This window comes from Erpetoichthys calabaricus, chromosome 4 (genome assembly GCF_900747795.2).
Source record: "Erpetoichthys calabaricus chromosome 4, fErpCal1.3, whole genome shotgun sequence".
Taxonomy (NCBI): domain Eukaryota; kingdom Metazoa; phylum Chordata; class Cladistia; order Polypteriformes; family Polypteridae; genus Erpetoichthys; species Erpetoichthys calabaricus.
Window position 1 is genome coordinate 281881874 of NC_041397.2, and position 25009 is coordinate 281906882.

The 25009-nt window shown below is 39.4% G+C and overlaps 1 protein-coding gene across 1 annotated transcript in view; it reads left to right on the plus strand.

Moving 5' to 3' along the window:
* Positions 1 to 4980: 4980 nt before the first annotated feature.
* Positions 4981 to 25009, plus strand: part of pudp (pseudouridine 5'-phosphatase) — a 107720-nt gene continuing 87691 nt past the window's right edge. Inside the window, exon 1 of the mRNA XM_051927281.1 lies at positions 4981 to 5096. Coding sequence (XP_051783241.1) covers positions 5027 to 5096 — 70 coding nt within the window. The 5' untranslated portion in view covers positions 4981 to 5026. The remainder of the gene's footprint in view (positions 5097 to 25009) is intronic.

The window sequence follows — 25009 nt, forward strand, 5'->3', positions numbered from 1 at the left end:
GGGAGGCGTCCAGGAGGCATCCTGATCAGATGCCCGAGCCACCTCATCTGACTCCTCTCGATGCGGAGGAGCAGCGGCTCTACTCTGAGCCCCTCCCGGATGACTGAGCTTCTCACCCTATCTTTAAGGGAAAGCCCAGACACCCTGCGGAGGAAACTCATTTCAGCCGCTTGTATTCGCGATCTCGTTCTTTCGGTCACTACCCATAGCTCATGACCATAGGTGAGGGTAGGAACATAGATCGACTGGTAAATTGAGAGCTTCGCCTTGCGGCTCAGCTCCTTTTTCACCACGACAGACCGATGCAATGCCCGCATTACTGCGGATGCCGCACCGATCCGCCTGTCGATCTCACGCTCCATTCTTCCCTCACTCGTGAACAAGACCCCGAGATACTTGAACTCCTCCACTTGGGGCAGGATCTCGCTACCAACCCTGAAAGGGCACTCCACCCTTTTCCGGCTGAGGACCATGGTCTCGGATTTGGAGGTGCTGATTCTCATCCCAGCCGCTTCACACTCGGCTGCGAACCGATCCAGAGAGAGCTGAAGATCACGGCCTGATGAAGCAAACAGGACAACATCATCTGCAAAAAGCAGTGACCCAATCCTGAGCCCACCAAACTGGACCCCCTCAACACCCTGGCTGCGCCTAGAAATTCTGTCCATAAAAGATATGAACAGAATCGGTGACAAAGGGCAGCCCTGGCGGAGTCCAACTCTCACTGGAAACGGGTTCGACTTACTGCCGGCAATGCGGACCAAGCTCTGGCACTGATCGTACAGGGACTGAACAGCCCTTATCAGGGGGGCCGGTACCCCATACTCTCGGAGTACCCCCCACAGGATTCCCCGAGGGACACGGTCGAATGCCTTTTCTAAGTCCACAAAGCACATGTAGACTGGTTGGGCAAACTCCCATGCACCCTCCAGGACCCTGCTAAGAGTATAGAGCTGGTCCACTGTTCCGCGACCAGGACGAAAACCACACTGTTCCTCCTGAATCCGAGGCTCGACTATCCGACGGACCCTCCTCTCCAGGACCCCTGAATAGACTTTTCCAGGGAGGCTGAGGAGTGTGATCCCTCTGTAGTTGGAACACACCCTCCGATCCCCCTTCTTAAAGAGGGGGACCACCACCCCGGTCTGCCAATCCAGAGGCACTGTCCCTGATGTCCATGCGATGTTGCAGAGGCGTGTCAGCCAAGACAGTCCTACAACATCCAGAGCCTTGAGGAACTCCGGGCGTATCTCATCCACCCCCGGGGCCCTACCACCAAGGAGTTTTTTGACCACCTCGGTGACCTCAGTCCCAGAGATGGGGGAGCCCACCTCTGAGTCCCCAGGCTCTGCTTCCTCATTGGAAGGCATGTTAATGGGATTGAGGAGGTCTTCGAAGTATTCCCCCCACCGACCCACAACATCCCGAGTCGAGGTCAGCACCGCACCATCCCCACCATATACAGTGTTGACACTGCACTGCTTCCCCTTCCTGAGACGCCGGATGGTGGACCAGAATCTCCTCGAAGCCGTCCGAAAGTCATTCTCCATGGCCTCCCCAAACTCCTCCCACGCCCGAGTTTTTGCCTCAGCAACCACCAAAGCCGCATTCCGCTTGGCCTGCCGGTACCTATCAGCTGCCTCCGGGGTCCCACAGGACAAAAGGGTCCTGTAGGACTCCTTCTTCAGCTTGACGGCATCCTTCACCGCCGGTGTCCACCAGCGGGTTCGGGGATTGCCGCCACGACAGGCACCGACCACCTTACGGCCACAGCTCCGGTCAGCTGCCTCAACAATAGAGGCACGGAACATGGCCCATTCGGACTCAATGTCCCCCACCTCCCTCGGGACGTGGTCGAAGTTCTGCCGGAGGTGGGAGTTGAAGCTACTTCTGACAGGGGGCTCTGCCAGACGTTCCCAGCAGACCCTCACAACACGTTTGGGCCTACCACGCCTGACCGGCATCCTCCCCCACCATCGAAGCCAACTCACCACCAGGTGGTGATCAGTTGACAGCTCCACCCCTCTCTTCACCCGAGTGTCCAAGACATGTGGCCGCAAGTCCGACGACACGACCACAAAGTCGATCATCGAACTGAGGCCTAGGGTGTCCTGGTGCCAAGTGCACATATGAACACCCCTATGCTTGAACATGGTGTTCGTTATGGACAATCCGTGACGAGCACAGAAGTCCAATAACAAAACACCGCTCGGGTTCAGATCAGGGGGGCCATTCCTCCCAATCACGCCCTTCCAGGTCTCACTGTCATTGCCCACGTGAGCATTGAAGTCTCCCAGCAGAACGAGGGAGTCCCCAGAAGGTATGCCCTCTAGCACCCCCTCCAGGGACTCCAAAAAGGGTGGGTACTCCGAACTGCTGTTCGGTGCATACGCACAAACAACAGTTAGGACCCGTCCCCCCACCCGAAGGCGAAGGGAGGCTACCCTCTCGTCCACCGGGGTAAACCCCAATGTACAGGCTCCAAGTTGGGGGGCAATAAGTATACCCACACCTGCTCGGCGCCTCTCACCGGGGGCAACTCCAGAGTGGTAGAGAGTCCAGCCCCTCTCAAGGAGATTGGTTCCAGAGTCCAAGCTGTGCGTCGAGGTGAGTCCGACTATATCTAGCCGGAACCTCTCAACTTCGCGCACTAGCTCAGGCTCCTTCCCCTTCAGAGAGGTGACATTCCACGTCCCAAGAGCCAGTTTCTGTAGCCGAGGATCGGACCGCCAAGGTCCCCGCCTTCGGCCACCACCCAACTCACACTGCACCCGACCTTCTTGGCCCCTCCCATAGGTGGTGAGCCCATGGGAAGGGGGACAGGATGACAATGAAAATAAGCAATATGCATGCACAATATTGCATCTTAAATGTGTAACTGTAAGCTGTAGTAAAAACTGAAGTCTAAAGCATTAATACTAACTTTCAGCTTTCTACATAGGGCTGAAGAATCAGAACCACAGTGTTTTAGTACATTGAACAGCACACAGGAATTGGAGATCACTAGCCAAACAATAACAATAAAAGGTTAATAGAAAAAACACCACATCAATAAATGAAATCCTGCAATGCTTGTTTTCACTCTCAAGTATGTAGTGATGTGGCTGATTCAATAATTTCAAAAAGGAGAGATGAAACATTTCATATACATCCAGAAAAACTACCCTCTAGAGAAATTGACTCATGTCTATACCAATGGCTCAGTTGATAAGGAAGAGATGAACAAAAGTACCAAAGTATTTTTTACAGACACCCTGTCTTTCCTGAAGGTTCCTTGGTGGGTTAGGGGCAAACAGCTGAATGCCCTGTCTACCACTCTTATTTCCCTATGCAGAGTCCACACAGTCATTCTGCTATGAATTGGTTCCCACTGCAGCGTACTAGGCAATGAGGTTTCTGAAATACTGAAGGAAATGAAGGAGCTATAAAAGAAGACGAAGACAGGTCTACCATTTACAACAAAGCATGGACTGCCATCAAGGCTAATCAACACACCAAGAGTTGCATTAGCACACTATAATGGAAACAACCCATAACGTATACTTACAAGATCTGAGCAGACAGCTATCTTAAGACTGCCTAAACTACCATCTCTACATTAAGTTCTGGATTGGTCAGTTAGACCATTAACAATGCTTAATGGGCAACCTGACAAGACTGCCTGCTGCACAAGGCTGTAAGACAGCACATCCGGATAGAGATGACACCAGTGAAATGGATGCTGTATAGCAGTCTGGATGACCTACAATATAAAAGCAACATTTATCCAGGAGGCCTTTGTGTTTATATGAATGAACAACAAGAAGAAGGTATTCACTGTTTAATCCAATTCAGAGTCGCAGGAGATGGAATCTATCATGGCAGCATCTGGCGCGAGGCAGGAGCAAACCCTGGATGGAATGCCCATCCATCGCAGACCTCTAAGGGTACCTGGTAACTTACAGTAAATACCGGCATTTATGCCATCTATATATTTATCTTTGCATTCCTATTCAGATGCCTTTATTTAGAAAATTGCTGTCATAATTAAGAATTGGGCGGCACAGTGGCGCAGTGGGTAGCGCTGCTGCCTCGCAGTTGGGAGATCTGGGGACCTGGGTTCGATTCCCGGGTCCTCCCTGCGTGGAGTTTGCATGTTCTCCCCGTGTCTGCGTGGGTTTCCTCCGGGCGCTCCGGTGTCCTCCCACATTCCAAAGACATGCAGGTTAGGTGGATTGATGATTCTAAATTGGCCCTAGTGTGTGGTTGGTGTGTTTGTGTGTGTCCTGCGGTGGGTTGGCACCCTGCCCAGGATTATTTCCTGCCCTGTGTTGGCTGGGATTGGCTCCAGCAGACCCCCGTGACCCTGTGTTCGGATTCAGCGGGTTGGAAAATGGATGGATGGATGGATAATTAAGAATTTCATGAGCAGTTGGTGATTTCTGTAATTAGTAAGTATTACGAAATGCTTATATTTAATTGAATATATTTAATGGAGTTAAGTCACATTATTTAAAACTACACGATCCCCCAATTCCCCTAACACCCCCACCCCCCAGTCAAACGAGTAAACAAAATATTGTTTTATTTAATCCAATATTATCTGCACTCAAATTGTGGTAATATTAAAATTTTAGATTAATTCAACATTTAATTTAAAAGTTAAATAATGAAAAAGAATGCAATATATCTTAAAAAGTATACCTATACAATTCAGTACATGCAACGCATATAACCTTTCTTCCGTTTACGAAGGTTGTCGAAAACACTTCATTTCCCATAACCGCTTGGTGTAAAGGCCTGACGTGCAGGCCTACTATAACGATTTTCGGAATAAAGTAAAAGTAATGTATTTTAAGCCACTTTTTAAATAAATGAAATCAGTTTCAGTTGTCGGTTATTACAAATACTATATTTATAATCCAGGTGATTTAAATACGTTATATTAAAATCGCAACAAATGTTTACGTTAACGCTTCATCAACTCGGGGCTACATTTTAACTGTCCCACAATTTGTCTTATGGTGTTGTCGCTGCTGTTTCGAAAATGTCTAAGGAGGTAGCACGTTTTAAACCAGTAACTCACGTCATCTTTGATATGGATGGACTTTTGTTAGGTGTGTATACTTTAAATATAAATAAATTATAATACGTCCACGGCAGACTTTTGTTCTAATAGGTTGCGGATGCAGTTGTGTCATTGCGTAATGTTTCCTTCATATAGCAGCTGTAACATGCTTCTTATTCCACGTGTAGACATCATATGAATATAAACAAGGCAGTCCCTCTCCAGAGAGGAATGGTTGACTTCCAGTTTGCATCGGTTACAGGGCTGTGACCAATCGGAAATGGGAAACCAATTCATAACATAGCGCTGCATACAACCGGCACACCTGGCAAGTTTAAGATGCTAGTCAACCTGAGAGATAGATAGAAACTTTATTAATCCAGATGGAAATTGCAAAGTTACAGCAGCAGACACAAAAGGCAGAAATATGCAGCACATATAACAAGAACTGCAATAATCTTAAGTGTGCTAATAAAGTATAAATGCACATATAACAACAATTATCATTAAATAAATAGATAGATAGATAGATAGATAGATAGATAGATACTTTATTAATCCCAAGGGGAAATTCACACACACCAGCAGCAGCATACTGATAAAGAAAATATTAAATTAAAGAGTGATAACAATGCAGGTATACAGACAGACAATAACTTCGCATAATATTAACGTATACCCCCGAATTGAAGAGTGGCATAGTGTGGGGGAGGAACGATCTCATATATGAACATAGTGCCGGTATTTACTAAGTGTAAAGTGATTAGAATTGCACGTACTTATCAGTTACAGTTTCACAGTACATAGTGCCTCTCATTGCCATAGTATATTATTGCACATGGTGTCATGGTCTGTCATGGTATCTGCTAGATCAGTACACAGAAAACAAGACCACCTCAGCTAAGGGGTGACTCATTTTAGAGCCTGATGGCCTAGGATATAAACAGCCTTTCCTCACATAGCATTCCTTTGAACATCACAGTTGACTCAAGTCTATCCAGTGATGCCAGCCTGATCTGACCGAATCTCCCAGCATAACCTAATCTAATGCTATTTTCCTAGCACACTTCTACACAGAAATATTAGGTTAGCTAAACTTTATTAAACCCATGGAGAAATTCAATTGCAGACAGACTGATAGAAAACATGTAAGAATGGCCTGTATACACCAAACAACCTCAACCTATTTGGGCAATACTCTGACCATTCTTGTGTGCAGCTTCTGTGATGGTGTTTCACTCAAGCCTGTCATTTAGGTACATATATGTCCACACCACCTCCACATGTTTACCATCAATGTGAACTGAGGGCAGAGTGGGTTTGACCCTCTTGAAGTCTGTGATTATCTCCTTTGTGTTACTGGCATTGAACTGCAGGTGCTTCATATTATAGGCATGTCTTTGTACTATGAAAGAAACCATCTTTCTTGAGAATACTCTATGTAGGTTTATTTTTAAATTTGAATTAGGACTTGTTTTTCAGGACAATAAAAAACCCTGTTGTAATCACCAGTGATGATCAGAGTTGAATTTAGGTGAGGCATTTACGGCATCACTCAGTTTTACTTTGATTTTAGATCAGACACGTCCTAAGTATCCTATCATAATCATTTTGTGAAAGCTTTCCGATTCTTTATGTTCACTGCATTGTGTGTCTTTTTGTTTTATGAATTATCACCTTAATGAGAAAGCGGAGATATAAATCTGAGTCAAACTGTTAATGTGTGGAATTTTAATGTTATGCATACACACATGGATATCTTCAGGTTAAAAGTACTATCATGCAACACATTACAGGATGAAAGTTATATACTCACAAATATTGCTGCCAATTAAATAAATGAATGATTTTTGAAAAATTGTTTACGGCAAACTAAATCACAATGGCATTGTATTCACTCAGCCCATATGAAGACAGCAGATATCTACAGGAATTATTCATCCACACATTATCAAGCCAATTTACTATATTTCTGTCTTAAGGGAACAACCAACATCAGCCATACACTTGGGGCCAGTGTGTATCTACAGGTGCTGGTCATAAAATTAGAATGTCATGACAAAGTTGATTTATTTCAGTAATTCCATTCAAAAAGTGAAACTTGTATATTAGATTCATTCATTACACACAGACTGATGTATTTCAGATGTTTATTTCTTTTAATGTTGATGATTATAACTGACAACTAATGAAAGTCCCAAATTCAGTATCTCGGAAAATTAGAATATTGTGAAAAGGTTCAATATTGAAGACACCTGGTGCCACACTCTAATCAGCTAATTAACTCAAAACACCTGCAGAAGCCTTTAAATGGTCTCTCAGTCTAGTTCTGTAGGCTACACAATCATGGGGAAGACTGTTGACTTGACAGTTGTCCAAAAGACGACCATTGACACCTTGCACAAGGAGGGCAAGACACAAAAGGTCATTGCTAAAGAGGCTGGCTGTTCACAGAGCTCTGTGTCCAAGCACATTAATAGAGAGGCAAAGGGAAGGACAAGATGTGGTAGAAAAAAGTGTATAAGCAATAGGGATAACCGCACCCTGGAGAGGATTGTGAAACAAAACCCATTCAAAAATGTGGGGGAGATTCACAAAGAGTGGACTGCAGCTGGAGTCAGTGCTTCAAGAACCACCACACACAGACGTATGCAAGACATGGGTTTCAGCTGTCGCATTTCTTGTGTCAAGCCACTCTTGAACAAGAGACAGCGTCAGAAGCATCTCGCCTGGGCTAAAGACAAAAAGGACTGGACTGCTGCTTTCTGATGAAAGTAAATTTTGCATTTCCTTTGGAAATCAAGGTCCCAGAGTCTGGAGGAAGAGAGGAGAGGCACAGAATCCACGTTGTGTGAGGTCCAGTATAAAATTTCCACAGTCAGTGATGGTTTGGGGTGCCATGTCATCTGCTGGTGTTGGTCCATTGTGTTTTCTGACGTCCAAGGTCAACGCAGCCATCTACCAAGAAGTTTTAGAGCACTTCATGCTTCCTGCTGCTGACGAACTTTATGGAGATGCAGATTTCATTTTCCAACAGGACCTGGCTCCTGCACACAGTGCCAAAGCTACCAGTACCTGGTTTAAGGACTATGGTATTCCTGTTCTTGATTGGCAGGCAAACTCGCCTGACCTTAACCCCATAGAAAATCTATGGGGTATTGTGAAGAGGAAGATGCAATACGTCAGACCCAACAATTCAGAAGAGCTGAAGGCCACAATCAGAGCAACATGGGCTCTCATAACACCTGAGCAGTGCCACAGATTGATCGACTCCATGCCATGCCGCATTGCTGCAGTAATCCAGGCCAAAAGAGCCCCAACTAAATATTGAGTGCTGTACATGCTCATACATTTCATGTTCATACCTTTCAGTTGGCCAACATTTCTAAAAATCCTTTTTTTTGCATTGGTCTTAATTGATATTCTAATTTTCCGAGATACTGAATTGGGACTTTCATTAGTTGTCAGTTATAATCATCAACATTAAAAGAAATAAACATTTGAAATACATCAGTCTGTGTGTAATGAATGAATCTAATATACAAGTTTCACTTTTTGAATGGAATTACTGAAATAAATCAACTTTGTCATGATATTCTAATTTTATGACCAGCACCTATATATCATTTAATTAACCTACACCATTTTGAGATATGTGAGGAAAACCTACACACAGAAAACCTGTGTCAAGTTTTGAATGTAGGTAGTAAAAATACAATGAAACATTTAGGATAATAAAATAATTAGAATTTACTGTACATTTTTGTTCAAATAATTCATGTCTTTTCTAATACCACTTTTTCCAGTACAAGATTACAAAATACCAGAGCCTTTCCTTTGCAGCTGCTGAGTGGATGCCAGTCTCTACTAGCAGACTCATAGGGACTCAAATTTCAATTTCCAGCCAGCACTAAGAGTATGTGTATGAATTGTTAGAGGAAACTCAGGTGTTTGCAGAAAAAGCTTGCAAATTCCATTTGAAAAGCACCCTAACTAACAGTTGAATAGTATCTCAAGTGTTATGAGACAACAGAATGTACGCACTCCAAAAATATGTTATATAGATGAATTACTATCAAGGTTTGTGTCCCAGGCCCTCCCTGCATGGTGTTTGCATGCTCTCCCAATATCTGCGTGGGTTTCCTTCCAATGCTACAGATTCTTCCCACTGTCCAGAGACATGCAGGTTAAGTGAACTGGCAACTCCAAATTGGGCTTAGTAATTACTTTAGGTGTTTGTGGTTGTGTGTGTGTGTGTTTGCCCTGGGATGGACTGGCGCCCTGTCCAGGATTTGTTCCTGCCTTGCACCCTGTGCTGGCTGAGACAGACTTCAGTTCAACACCCCCTGCTATCCTGATCTGGATTATGCAAGTTAGAAAATGACATGAGATGAGTTACTGCTACTGACGCTTTGTGACTATGAGCAAGTCATTTCACTTGCCTGTGCCACAATTGGAAAAACAAAAGAACCAGTTGTATACCAGAAAGATGTAAGTGTCACTTTGGGTAAAGACGTCAGCCAAATAATTATATATAAATGTAAATGGACTGCTGACATTTGAATGAATAATACTTCCCTATCAGCTTAAGGTACTATCTGTTATATTAATTGTGCCATCTTAGTCTTGACTGATGTATATTGATACAATATTGATTGAATGTACAGGGTATTATTTTGCTGGGCTGATTGAATAGTTTTTCCTGTAATGAAATGAAAATGCTGCTTAAGGACAGTTTGGCAAAACTAATTTTTACATAAAGGTCATTCCACGTCAAATCAACTGATATTCCAGAAATCCACGTACTTCTGTCTCAAAAAATTAAAAAAAGAATAAAAAAATACTTTCCAAGATATATGCAGTTTTGTGAGGGTAGAGGGGGTTTATTTTTTCATCAAATTCATAAGACCATATTTCAAGAACTAAACCACCTAGCAGGCTCAAATTTTGCATACTGGTACCTTTATAGGTATACTACTAATAAAATTAAAATGTTTGGTCCAGACGACCACTTGGTATGACCACATCTTCAAAATTGAAAAAAAAAAAATATTTTGTGTTTTTGGCTTTGCCATGTTTAGGCTTTCAGAAAGCATACTTCTAAATGATACAGCCTGCTAAAAACATGTTCATGTTTAGATACCTACACAGGGCTTTTCCAAAGGTTATAAACAAACAAGAAACTGCATCAGGGTTTGACTGGCAGACCTTTCAATTGTGAAAAAATCATTTTGGGTCTAATTTTCAGACCAGCTTAATACACTGTGGGAATGTTCAGACATTTTAAAAATTATGTTTCCTGTATCCTACATGGTCTCTTCTTTCTCAAAAAAACAAGTCTTACTTTTCTTATGTGAATCTTTTTTTATTTTCCATTCTAAACATGGATTAAATTCACAATTTGTCAGTAATGACAATCATCAAGTTCTTCATTACTAACTTAGATATAAGATTAATGGGAAAAAATAAATCACCAAAGGCACATTAAGCACAACACATGAACAACAGCTGCTTATCATTACATACAACACTAGTTATAATGAAACGTTAACATCTTAGTATTGCAGCAGCAGGAACATGACCCATTTCATTTCTGTTTCAATCAAAGTGCAGAGTGTAGGGCATCTTTGTCTTTGAGATCAAGATGGTACTGCCTCCCACTGACTGTTGAGGGTGCCCTAAGCAGTGCAATGACACACTGTAATGGCCTCCCAGCAAATATCGTCTCTAGGTGGCCAGTGGAAAGACTGTGCAGGAAAAGTTTTGATGCATGAAACATATCAGGATGTCTGATTCTGTTTCACTTTTGTCACGAATCACACCAATCCAACAATTTTTATCATACATGCACCCACCTTAGCCTTCAATAGTACACTGGTCTAATGTGAGGGACGCATCTGATCCATCAGGAGTGTGATTGTGAAAACTTAGCTGCTGCTTCAGTGATGAATATTCAGACAGTCAATTGACTGCATTCACCAGACACCCAGCTGACTTTGATTTTGCTGTCTTCTTCGGGATGTAACAGTGGTATTCTCGAGTGCCAGGTACTGTTTTGGCCATAGAGAAATGCATTCTCTGTTCATCAACATGAGATAGTGCTTTGTCATTTGATATGAAAAAAGTTTGACATTTTTGATAACTTACTGTTTGAAAACTCAATGATTACTATCATTGAACACATGACACATTCAGCCTATGTTTAGGATTGAAACTAAGCAGAAATATTTGTATAAGAAAAGTAAGGTTTGTGTTTTATGAAAGAAGAGACAATGCAGAATAAATTAAAAATATTTTTAAAATTATCGGCACATTCCCATATGCCATTAGGGTTCTCTGAAAATTAAATCCAAAATGATTGTTTGGATTTGAGAGGTCTGCTATTCAAACCCTGATACAGTTACTTTTCTGTTATTGCTTTTTCAGAAAGCCTATATAGTTATCTGAATACAGAGAAAAAAAAATCAAAAGTCCGTGTTGGTTACAAATACGTACTTCGGAGGCCTAAACATAGATAAGCCAAAAACTCAAATTAAATTTTGGTCAATTTCAAGGGTCTGCTTTGACCATGCAGGGTCTATCGGGACCCAATGTTTTAATTTTATCACATACTACACCAATTAATGTAGCAGTGTGGAAAGACTAAGCCTGCTCGGTGGTTTAGTTCTTGAGTTATGGGCTTTTGAAATTTGATGAAAAAATTAAGCTGGACAAAATCGACACTTCCCCCCCCCCCCCTCTTGGTAAACTGGCGGTATCTTGGAAAGTACTGATCTTACATCAAAAAAAAATTACAGGGTGTGTACACCTGGTAATTTTTCCAGAATGTTTTGAGTTTGAAGTGCATGAGCTATTGGTTGATTTGTCATGGAAGAACCCAGAGGTGAATGCTCAGCTACATAACCTTGCCCCGCCTCTACCTCACTCAGCTACTAGCTCCTTACACTCTTTGTCGCTCTCTCAGGTCCTCGAGCAGTAATCTCCTTACTGTCCCACGCACCAGACTCTCCACCCTAGGAGGCAGGTTCTTCAGTGCTATAGCCCCTCAACTCTGAAACTCTCTTCCTCAGTCTCTCCAAGATTGCACCTCTTTCTGCACTTTTAAATCTCAACTGAAAACTTTCCTCTTCTATGAACTTTTGTCATCTGTGTAATTTTTTTTTATTCTGAATGTAAAGCGACCTTGGGTTTGTGAAAGGTGCTCAATAAATTTAACTTATTATTATTAATATTATTATTAATTTTTTATTAATCAATTTTCTACTTTCAGTACATTTTTAAGATCAGTTTAGTTTTCAGTTAGGTTTATTTTCATATAGCACAGTAACAATTTCAAAGGTAAAACTTTACAAATTGGCAATTATGTACTGCATAGACATACAATAAATGTACAAATTTATTTAAAACGTAACATAAAGCAATACAAAGCTGATAATTTTTTAACGTAGTGTACCATATTGGTTAAGGCTGTGGACTTCAAACCTTGAGGTTGAGGGTTTAAATCCAGCTAGTGACCATGAGCAAGTCACTTTACCTGCTTGTGCTCCAATTGGAAAACCAAAAATAAACGTTACCAATATTTTCTTAAATGTTGTAAGTCACCTTGTATAAATGCATCATACTAATAATAATATTCCAATAATAATATGTATTCATTAATATTATCATTTAGTTATTGCCACTTGACAGTGGAGGAGTAGAAAACAAAACCTCCTATGAGCAGCAACATTTTGGGAAAATAAACCTCTGGGGTGGTCCACAGTCAGTTATAACCCCAGAGGCAAAAGACAAAGTCACAGTTCAGGAGACTTTGGCCAGCTGCACAGCCACTGTCTCTTGGGAATTCTACAATATAAGTTTGTGCAGTGCAGTGTAATTTAATGGCAGAATCTTTTTATTCTTTGAATTCAAAGCTCCCAGTATTGCTGATATACCATGGGCTGAAAAAATAGCTTGGACGTAAAGCAGTGGTACCAAGTTTCACAGTAGGATACCATGAAGAGAGACAGAATAGAGGAGGATTATTAACACCTCTTGCATTTTGTGTTTTTATGCAAATGATTATCAAACAGATATGTACTACGTACAGATAATCAGCAGCTTTAATTAGGGCATGCTAGACTAAATCAGTGAGTCTTCAGCTTGGATCTAAAAGTGGAGACCAAAGGGCCATCTCTGAAACAATCAGGCAGATAGTTCAACAGCTTTGTGACACTGTATCTAAAAGCTCACCCTTGTGTATTTTTTGTTAATCCTTCAGCAGGCCGGTATCTTGAGATATTAATGCATGCTCTGTTTTGTATAATGAAAAATAAGAGATGTAAGTAGGGCGTTGGCTATTTAAAGCTTTATATGTAAGAAAGAATTTTTTTAAATTGGCCTCTAAGCTCAACTGGAACCTAGTGTAAGATTTGGAGTTATGTGGTGGTACTTTTTAGTTATAGTAATGATTCTTACAGCAGTGTTTTGAATTAATTGAAAGATGTTTATAAAGTGATTTGAATAGCCGGTGACTAACACATTGTAGCAGTCAATTCTGCTGGAAATGCATGAATTGATTTCTCAGTATCCACAACATTTAGAAACCATCTTAATTTTCCAGTATCTTTAAGTTGGAAAAGTCAGTTTATAGATAATGTTTTAATGTGTGTTTTAAAAGACATACTAATATCAAAGACAATGCCTTAAGTTGCATGCCAATTTAGTAAAACTAATGTTTAAACCTACTGAGTTACAAAGTAACAGAATATTGACTTGTAAGTATTTATCTTACTAGCCAAAAACGTCATCCATTTTAACTCAATGGTTCTCTAATATCTTTGACTTTAGCGTAGTTTATTAATCATTTCTCATGCAAGTACTGCATGCCAGTACAGCTTTAATTAACTGCTCTGTTTTTCCTCTCTCTTACTTGGGTGGTTCAAAGTTACCTGCATATTTCTTAAAATCTATTTCTTTACAGCTTGCCCTAATTTTCTTTACAATTATCCTGTTTTTGTACTTTATGGCCCTGCAGGTAATTACTTGAAACCTTGTGTTTATACTGTCTTTATAATACAACTCTTACTAGTACGCAGTTGCATTGTATGTGTCATCATGCTGGAGGCACATGGATCTATAACATTCTAGTGGCAATGGCTATCTCAGTGATATCGTAATAGCCCCTATTCCCTTTCAAAAATAGCATCCAAGTGAAGAAATATCCACCAAATCAAGCTCACTTTGACAGTGAAGTGTTTGCCTGAACTAGTTTTCTTCAGCTTTAGTCAGAATCTTTTGTAAACATTATTTCTGTATTTTGTAAAACCAAAATAATAATAATAATAATAATACATTTTATTTATGACCAAGCTTTTATGTCCTTCCTGTCTCTTTCCAAATATATGTCTCTTCTTTTGAAAACATGTTTAATGTCATCAGTTGTTCTTTTTATGTAAAATCATTGTTTGGCCTACTGCCCAATGAGTATTTTTTGAGCTGATAAACTGTTCAGTTTCTTTTTAACTGTGATGTATTTGATTGTACTAATGTGGTGACATTATTTTGAAAACTGAGAGTATAAATAGATTTTTGTCTCTTCTTATAACACAACTATCAATGTAGATCTCTTTTCATTATCCTTTTCCAGATATATTCAGATTGAAACTTTTCACTATGTATTCACGTTGGTTTCCCTGCTTTTACTCACTTAGTGAATGTGAAACTGTCAGAAATAAGTGCTATAGACCAGTGCTTCTCAAACTCGGTTCTGGGGACCCCCTGTGGCTGCAGGTTTTTGTTCCAACCAGCTTCTGTTTTTAATTAAACTCCTGGGTAATTAAGTGAACTGTTATGTCCCAGGTTCTGTGTTTTGGGAACAATATAGAAATTAGATAACTAAGTTTGGTAAATAAATAAATAAATAAATAAATAAATAAATAAACCAAGTAGTTATATGGAAATAATGTAATGTATTTTTTTTCTTTTTAACAATACTTTCATCTTGATTTTCATTCTACTTTTCCTGGTGTTCTAATTGTTTAATTAATCCATTATTTATTAATTAGTGGGTCTGATGCTAAAGTAGTTGCAGCCTTTGATTATTCAGTGTTGTTTGCCTGCGTGTCTGCTCTGCCCGTTTTTAATTGTCATTAATAAGATACAAAGAAGGGGGGAAAACTGCACAGAGAAAGGGCAAAATACTGTATAATGAAATAAACAAAAAAGAGTTAAGCATTTAAATCTATAGGAAAAAGCAGAAATATTTCTAAATGTCTTATAAATGTAAAAAGCTTGCTGCTTCGCTTTTCTGAATGTAGAATAAGAGAAAAAAAACACCAGCTAATTAAATGAGATCAGTGTTATCAGGTATTGTCAATGATTATGAATCTGGTTGGAACAAAAACCTGCAGCCACAGTGAGCCAACAACACAGAGTTTGAGAAGCACTAAGACAATACAGAATATTTTGTGTGATTGTTGTTATTTTGTGATTATCAGTAAAAATGATAATAATTAGCATCTATAAATTTGTATTTAGCATAATAAATAGTGCATTTATGTCCAACAGTTCTTACTTTTTCTGACAAAGATGCTTTTCACATATTTCTGCTTAGTGTGTTTTATCACTGAACTAGCAAGCCCACGATTCTCGAAAGAATTGCAGATCCAAGAATGGCAATCACTTTCTGTTCCCTCCGATACCTCAAGGGATGAAATATCATGGAGGGTGGGTGCGTCCTGGGAAAGTTCATTTAATTAAATAAACATATTTGTACTAAAGCGGTTTCTTTTTGGAGCTGTGACTCATCTGTGCCTTCGTTTACTGTTTTTATCCATGCAGTCTCTTTTTTGTTATTCTATGGCTGTGTCGTCAGCGAGAAGTCGTTTGATGACGCGGGAGGATTCGTGTGCTGTGACCATGGCGGCAGATCCGGTGCGGTGGTGTGGGCGGTCGCGTTCGAGCGGCTGTACAACCTGGCGTGCACGCTTTACCTCAGGTTTAGTTCACAGGTTATAGCCATGGTAAAGTTTTCATTTAATTAAATAAACATATTTGTACTAAAGCGGTTTCTTTGTGTGGGTGCCTTCGTTCATTGTTTTTATCCATACGGGCTCGTTTACAGGTCGTAGCCATACGGGCTCGTGTTTGTATTACTAATCGTTGAGCTCGTTCCATTTGGAGCCGTGACTCCTTTGCCTCTGCTGTGTCAGAAGCGCGTTGTGGGCGCGTTCGTTCATTGTGTTTATCCATACGGGCTCATTTTGTATTTCCGTTAGTTGAGCTCTTTCATTGTGGAGCCGTGACGTCTTTGCTTCTGGTGTGTCTGAAGTGCGTCGTAGGAGCTTCCGTGTATTGTTTTTATCCATGCGGTCTCGTCTTTGTTGTTCTGTGGCTGTGTCAGTAGGTAGAAGTCGTTTACTGTTAGGAAGCATACTCCAACTTACACACACTGACTGCTGGCACAGTGGATTAGAGCAGGTGTAGTTTACAGGTCGTGGTGTTTGGGCGCCACACACTGACTCTGGGAACTACGGGCTCGGTTTTGTATTACAAATCGTTGAGCTCTTTCCATTTGGAGCCGTGACTCCTTTGCCTCTGCTGACACCGACTGCTGGCACAGTGGATTAGAGCAAGTTTAGTTTACAGGTTGTGTTCTTTGTGCGCCACCTACTGACTCTGGGAAGCCGCTGGGTTTGAGTCTGGGGCGCTGCGGTGCAGTGCGCATGCGCTTTGGTGCGTCCGCTGTCCGTGCATAAATTAAACTGTGGTTTAGTAATATAAATAGTTGAGGAGAAGGCATGATAGAAGAGGCAACAGAAGCAAAGGCACCTGTTTACAATATCACATAAGCTCTTTTTTAATTAAAGTGCCAGCTGGTGTTTAAGATATGTGTTTCAAAAGGAAATATGTTTGTCCATGTTATCTCTTGTGATACATGCATTACTATAAAATAAGTCTTTCTACTCACCTCCCGTGCAGCATTGAAGCTTGTGTCACATAACTTGTGCTTGTTAAAGTTATGATAGCAAATCCTCCATATGCCAATATATTTTATTTTAGTCATTCTTTAAAAAAAATGAAAAAAAATGCAGTATTAATAATTTGAGTAAAGAATGTTATTCAGCACTACAAGATGTAATACATGTTTAATTACATGTGTCTTTAAGTAGCATTTTCCTGTCCAAATGGAATCTTTATTACCTTTTTAATTTCATGCTTCTAGCTTTCAAAGATTTGTTTTACCTCATTGAAAAAGAACAAAATTATATTCTGACCAATTTAAATAAATGTGTATTTTTTTTTTTGTATAAAACCAAAACCATCCATCATTTCCTTGTACAGAACTAATTCAAGCTTGGAAGTAGTGCTGAGCCTATCCTTTGTAGCAGAGGTCATACTGTAAGACATCTAACTTTAAAATTAACAATTTTTATGAAAAAAGTGTTACATTTCAAATTCCATTTTGAATTGCCGAGGTAGCATGCATATTCTTAATGTATATTATTACTGCAGTATTTACAATATAAATTTTTATGAATACCTGAGTGGCATCATGGGTGTCTCTGCTGGTTCAACATTCTTGTGTCATATCTCTTTACAATGTTTGTGTCTGTATTTTTTTTTCTCCACATACTCCAGATTTGTTCTATGTGCCAAATATAGTAATGTTAAGTTAAATAGTGATTCTGCGTTGGTCCTGTGTTCAAGAAGGCATGTATCCTGTGATGAACTGCTTTCAGGTTTGTTTCTTGTATTGTGCCTGATGCTGCTGGAATAGGCCCCACATGATTTTGAACTGGATTAAGAGGGTTTGTTTTATTGCATTATAGTCTTTATTGGAGAGGCTTAGTCGAACAGTGGTTTTTGGAACAATTGGCAATGAAATAATGAAAGTAGTTTTTAACAAATGATACTTGAGATATTGTTTGCAACTTAAAAAATATTAAAAACATAAAAATTTAATGAAACATTTTCCACAGGAAATACGAATTTATAGATGACATTTTGAAAACATCATTTAGCAGCGGATATGCCTGCTAATAATTCAAAGTTTTATTAAATTCAAAGCTTACTGGTAAACTTTTTATGACAATGTCATCCATTTAAACATTATTCTAACCTGGTTATTCCAATAGAGGGTATTACAGAGACAAAGGCTATCTTGATAACATTAGGTAAAAAATAGGAAACAATATATGGGGTGCATACACACATATATCCATACTCACACACAGTGGTCTAATATATAATAAAAAAGTGTAAGGAAGCACTGGCTGTGACACGTTCATTTACAAATCAGGGCAGTTTAAAGAAACAAATAAACATGCACTTTGTGAGAAAAAAAAAAGAAGTCCATGGAGAAAATCCACTTATACATGGGAATCTCTACAAATGGTACTTGAAATGGGAACTGAACTTTGCTCCAGAGCTGTGAACTTGCAGCACTAGCCACTAAAGCACTGTCCAGCCTTGCTAAAGTAATAAAAAGCAACAAGTCAAATAAATGTCAAATAAATTTTTGTTTATTTATGCATGCTTTGATTACTAACCAATATCCAAATCATTGTAACAAAAATATCTATATCTGTAAATATATCATGATAACAAACCATATTACATTAGAACCTAGGTAATTATCAGCCACAATATAGATTTAAGACATTAAATCCCATTTTCAAATTAAACTTGAGTACTCTAGCGTACAAAATTAAAAATTGCAATCTAATGCATTTTGTACTTGTTGGTAATCTAATATTAATAGCAAAAATGTCAGTGTTATTATTACAGCTTATAACTGGAATTTCTACATAGAGCCACCTTAGGTAATTCATGTCACCCAAAAAACTTGTTTGTGCATTTTTGTCTCCTTTGCTTATGTTTTATAAATTGGCCTTTGAGATAATTTGAATTCAGATATTGTGTGATGCTTTTAAAAAAAACTAACTGCGTAATTAATTATACTGGCAGTCATCTGAAATAGTTATTGTTCAAAAGACGTGTGGAGCATTTAGAAGCACTCTAAGCATAATGCTCAACTTGCATGAGTGCCACCTGAGCACGGTTGATGTAGTACAGTTCGGAATATATTCATATGATACAGTTTACAGTCTGGTTTACATTTTAAAGTTTTTTTTTTTAACTCTCTGCACTACATTGTACCTCAGATAGTATGTTGTAGTATCTAGCCAGCTACTGTATGGAATTGCCAGAGAGAGAGAGAGAGAGAGAGAGAGAGAGAGAGAGAGAGAGAGAGAGAGAGAGAGAGAGAGAGAGAGAGAGAGAGAGAGAGAGAGAGAGAGAGAGAGAGAGAGAGAGAGAGAGAGAGAGAGAGAGAGAGAGAGAGAGAGAGAGAGAGAGAGAGAGAGAGAGAGAGAGAGAGAGAGAGAGAGAGAGAGAGAGAGAGAGAGAGAGAGAGAGAGAGAGAGAGAGAGAGAGAGATAGAATGTGAAATGCACCACAGATTAAGAAAGTATTTGGCCTTAATCTGTCCTTCTGTAGAAGAGATTATTTGCACAGAGAGCTTCTAATTTTCCAATGTTTAATGTGCTGTATAATTATAACTTCGATTTATACTGTTTTTACTATTTATACTGTTTGGTTGTTGCTGCTTTTAGTGCTCTGTTAAGTGCAGAAAATGTATAATAATATGAAGTGCACCATATAATAAGGGTGTTGTTGTACTCTTTCAGAATGTTTACAGATAGACATGAAGTTGGTAATATAGACAGAATTCTGTTGTAACAAAATGCATGGGGCCATAAAAATATTTAATGATAATGGAAATTTCATATAACAAATATGGGGGAAAATACATATACAGGTGCTATTGTGACGAGGGTCTCTGGTGATTCATGATCTCTAATGACAGCGGTGCAAGGACAGTTCTGTAGCTGCTCTGCTGCGTCTGGTAAACAGTAAACCAAGGGCAAAGCAATTGGTTGTCCTCTCTAGGATCAGGCTTACCACGTAAACACACAATGTTTAAAACATTTAACACTGGGCTTTGACCTGCTCTTCCTTGCGCTATTCTGGTCTGCTACAGTGGTATTTATCAGCCACTGGTGTTCTTCTAATCTGAAAATGTCACAGCTCCTGTCTCATGTGCTTGATTACTGAAGTTAACAGCTCCTATTTTGAATGAAGTCTTGAGACTGTACCTGCCCTCTTTATACAGTAATAAAGTACCTGTATTTTCCTTGGAAACCGGGACTCACCTTCCTGTCTCTCTGTGCAACTCTGTGATCCAAGCTTGACAATACCTGCATAAAAAAACAGTGCTTCTTTAAACTGCAAACAATATTTTATTTGAAAATGAGACATTAGATGTAACTTTTTTTTTCACCGTAAACTGATGCCCTTTCTTACTTGTTTTGTTCATCGCAAAGAAACCTTTTAGTAGTGCTGTGAAACTCAAACTAAACAGTATCTGCACATGACACAAGTATCCACATGGATGCTTGGTGTAGCACTGACTAAGAAATTAACTATATGTGTGATGTCGCGCCTACACTCTCGCCGAGACTGCCTGAGACCTGTGAAAGTATAGGCATGTCAATAAGTATTTTTTGCTTATCATTTTTATCTTCAATGGTTGTACTGAAAACAAAATCGTTAAACATGATGTTGCATGAGCATTTGTATGTGCCAATAAAAAGTGTTCATTATTCTGAAAATTTTGTAACTTTGGTATTCGCTATAATGGGATTTGACCTGTTTATATATATGTGTATATATATATATACATATATTAGTGCCGTTTGTTTTTTATTTTTGTTATGATATGGATTTTTCTTATACCGGAACACTGGTTTAAATAGCTTAAACAACGTTCGGAACATGGCGCAGCGGGAAACTGTTTAAGGGGGGGACCTTTTTCACTGCTGCACCGCTAAACAGGCATGCAACGGAGTACATTAGTTAGTAGAGGTATTGAGCGGTGAAAATGGACAGAGAACATTCCTAAACGGAAGCTGTAGCAGATGATAAAGTTGAGCATGATGACACAGAAGACCTTTTGACGATAAAAGGAGCCGTGTCTTTTGTCTGAAGATACTTTGGTTTTAAAAGTTCTGATGTGGACCATTATGTTCAAATGTGTAAATACTGTGTCTTTACTACTGGATAATACTGCAAGCCAAGTTTTACTTGTTTTATTTTTTTTTCAATACTGTGTAATGTATCTGGTTACTGTGTAATTGTGTGACGATGCCAGTCTCCTACAGACTCCCTATTCCCACATGGGAGTCTGTTGAACCAACACCGTCGATAGTTATGACTAAGATGAGCTGAGAAATCTCATTGAAGCCAGGGGTTGGTGGAAAGAGCTCAAGTGCTTTTGTTAAAAACAGTCAAAACTAAAACCAAAAGTGTCCATTGTGTAGTGTTCAGAAAAATACAGTACCCAAATAAATAGCAAATCCATAAAACCAGTGAAACGTGGAGATAAAACCCATAATAAATAAATCCGTTAAAATGCATTCTCTCCTCGCCCGATCGCAGCACACCACCTTCTGTCTCTATGGCTCACCCTTCACTGGCGTTGCTGGCGGAGCCTTTGCAGCACAAACTGCTTTCTGTCAACCCCTGTCTTGGTTGCCGCCACACTGCGCAGCCAGACCGTCCAAGGTCGGCACACCTCCTGTCTTCCTTCGCTCTCACTCAGTTGCTCCTCAGATCCATTGGGAGGTTTTACATTTTGCTAGCCCCACTCTACACGCTTAGTCAGTGGGGTGAACCAGCCCCTAGATCGCCTCAGCCTGCGCTCCCTCATGGAGCCCCACCTCGTGCTGCCTTCACCTTCCTGGTGTCTGAATCGTCTCCCATGACTGCCTTTTCCCTTCTTTAACCTCCTTGTGTTCTATCTTTTCTTTTTTCCTTCCCCCTATCCTGCTGGCCCATAAATATACGTCTCTGTGGGCGCAGCGCCTTATTCACATGCCGCAGTAAGCCGATCAAGCAACTGAGAACGATCGGGTGCGACTTGCCCCAATCACCTCATCAACTCCCCGCGGTCGTGCAATCGCGCCCACGGAGACAGACACAGCGAACTAGATTTATAAACTGAGCTTTTTTTTTTTTTGAAGCCGCAGACCCACTATACCACAAATAGTATTATAAATGCAAGTTGCAGTTTTATTATTTATGTATATGGCTTAGTTTGAAGCAAGGTCCATATTAATGCAATTTGCCTTAATGACGGTTCAGTTGGTAAAGATGTCATCACCAAGTTGCACTTATTTTATTTTATTTTGGTGAATACTGTGTAATGTACCTAGGCTTGAAGTTTTGAAGTAATAGTATTAGTACTGGAAGTTGCACTATTATTTATTTTATTGTTATTATTTATTAGTTTAAATATTATGCAGTTTAATGATGGTAAAGTTGTCTAAAAAGTCACTTTAACGTGTCAGTGGACAGAGATTGTTAACATTAACAGAAAGTCTAGTTGGTTTTCAAAAAATATTTACTATTTATTCCTTTTATAAGACATGTTCAGTGCAATGCAACTTTTGACAAGCACCTCTGGATATTTTACTGTAAAAGTCTAAATGCCTCTTTGGATGGTTGACAAAATGTTTTTTTTGTACAATGTACAATTCTCATGACAGTGGAATAGGTTATTCTTAGTTATTACTTAGCAGTAATTGCAGTGGAAAATGTGGTTAACTCATGAATGGGAAAAAAATACTGTGAAACCGGTACAATTTTGAAAAATACCGTGATATGGAATTTTGGTCATACTGCCCAGTACTAATATATATATATATATATATATATATATATATATATATATATATATATATATATATATTAGGGGTGGGCGGTATGACCAAAATTCTATATCACGGTATTCTTCTAAATTATCCCGGTTTCACAGTATTCGACGGTATTTTTTTCCCCATGCATGAGTGGATGTTAACCACATTTTCCACTGCAATTACTGGCTAAGAATAACCTATTCCACTGTCAAGAGTATTGTACATTGTACAAAAAAAACCCATTTTAATGTGCACACAAGTATTAATTCAGTTTTGCATTGCCCCATAAAGTGATAGTTTTCAAGGGGGTGGCACTAATGGAGAAGGTATCACATTGCATGACAGATGCAGTCAAAATATAGAACCTTTTTATTGAACAAATTTTGCAAAAACAAACTATAATTTTGACAATATATTTTCAACCATACAAAGAGGCATTTAGACTTAGTAAAATATCCAGAAGTGTTTGTCAAAAATTGTATTGCACCGAATATGTCTTAGGAAAGGAATAAATAGTAAATATTTTTTGTAAACCAACTACACTTTCTGTTATTGTTAACAATCTCTGTCCACTGACACGTTAAAGTGACTTTTTAAACAACTTTATCATCATTAAACTGCATAATATTTAAACTAATAAATAATAACAATAAAATAAATAATAGTATTATTACTGATAGTTGCACTATTACTTCAAGACTTCAAGCCCAGGTGCATTACACAGTATTCACCAAATTAAAATAAAATACAACAAGTGCAACTTGATGATGACATCTTTACCAACTGAACCATCATTTAGGCAAACTGCATTAATATGGACCTTGCTTCAAGCTAAGCTATACTGGGAAGAAAAAAACAAACTATATGTCGAGAACAAAGTCAACATTTCCACTTTATTCTCGCCGTTTATGTTGAGATTAAAGTCGACATTTCCACTTTATTCTCGCCGTTTATGTTGAGATTAAAGTCGACATTTCCACTTTATTCTCATAGTTTACTTCATAATTAAAGTAGAATGTCGTAAACTAAACTTCTTCCTAAAATCAATGTTTAATCAATTACTTAATTTACCCTGTCATAAATTAATGCAGCACATTAAATGCTTTGTGTTACGTTCCCCGACCCAGTGGTTAATCACTACGCTTCTTAAACTGACTTCCTCCGCACTAAGAGAAGACAGCGATCACCATACAGAATCCATTCGCTTCATGATATTCCTGCTTTCTGAAAATTTAGAATGCTAAGATAAATACTTGATATCATTTTCATGATGAAATGCATTAAAGCAGGTATTACACATGCACGGTAGTGAGGCGGTAGTGCTGCTCCCTCGCAGTAAGGGGTCCCCAGGTGTATGTTCAGTGTAGAGATCTTTATGGCAGGTGTGACGAGGCTCCAAAAAACTGGATATATGAATAGCTATCGCACAGGTTTAACTTAAATATTGTGTAAATGTTGGGTTTGTGATCTGCTGGTCGGAGACACGAACTGTCTCTATCTGACGTAGGCTACCAAAACCCCAGTTCCTATCCTTCCTTTTTCTTTCACCACATAACCAATCACCACACGATAAACATCTTTGTGAAATTAAAACTAGTTATAAACTTAGCCCACGGAGTGTTCAGAACTTTAAAAATATCTTCATTATATATGTTTAATTATGCCATCCATTCAGAGTTGCGCCCATCTCTGAACGAATCACTTAACACAAAGCATTTAATGTGCTATATAACTTATGACGGGGTTTGAGAAAATCTAGTAAATTAAATATTCATTTTATGATGAAGTTTAGTTTACGGTGTTCTACTTTAATGACAAATTACGAGAATAAAGTCAACATGTCGAATTTATTCTCATCATAAGCGTCAAGATTAAAGTGGAAATGTCGAGAATAAAGTCAAAATGTCGTCACACTATTACACAGTACCCAGGTACATTACACTGTATTGAAAACAAATAAAACAAGTACAACTTGGCTTGCAGTATTATCCAGTAGCATAGAAACAGTATTTACACATCTGACCTTTTAAAACTAAAGCATCTCCAGGCGACAGACGTGACTGCTTTTTTTTCTGCTCTCTGTCCATTTTCACCGCACGGCATACCTATGCTACCGCCCACTATTTGGTGGTGTAGCAGTGAAAAAGAGCCGTAGTGCAACAAATCTGTGTTTAGCGGTGTAGCAGTGAAAAAGGTCCCCACTTGAACAGTTTCCCGCTGC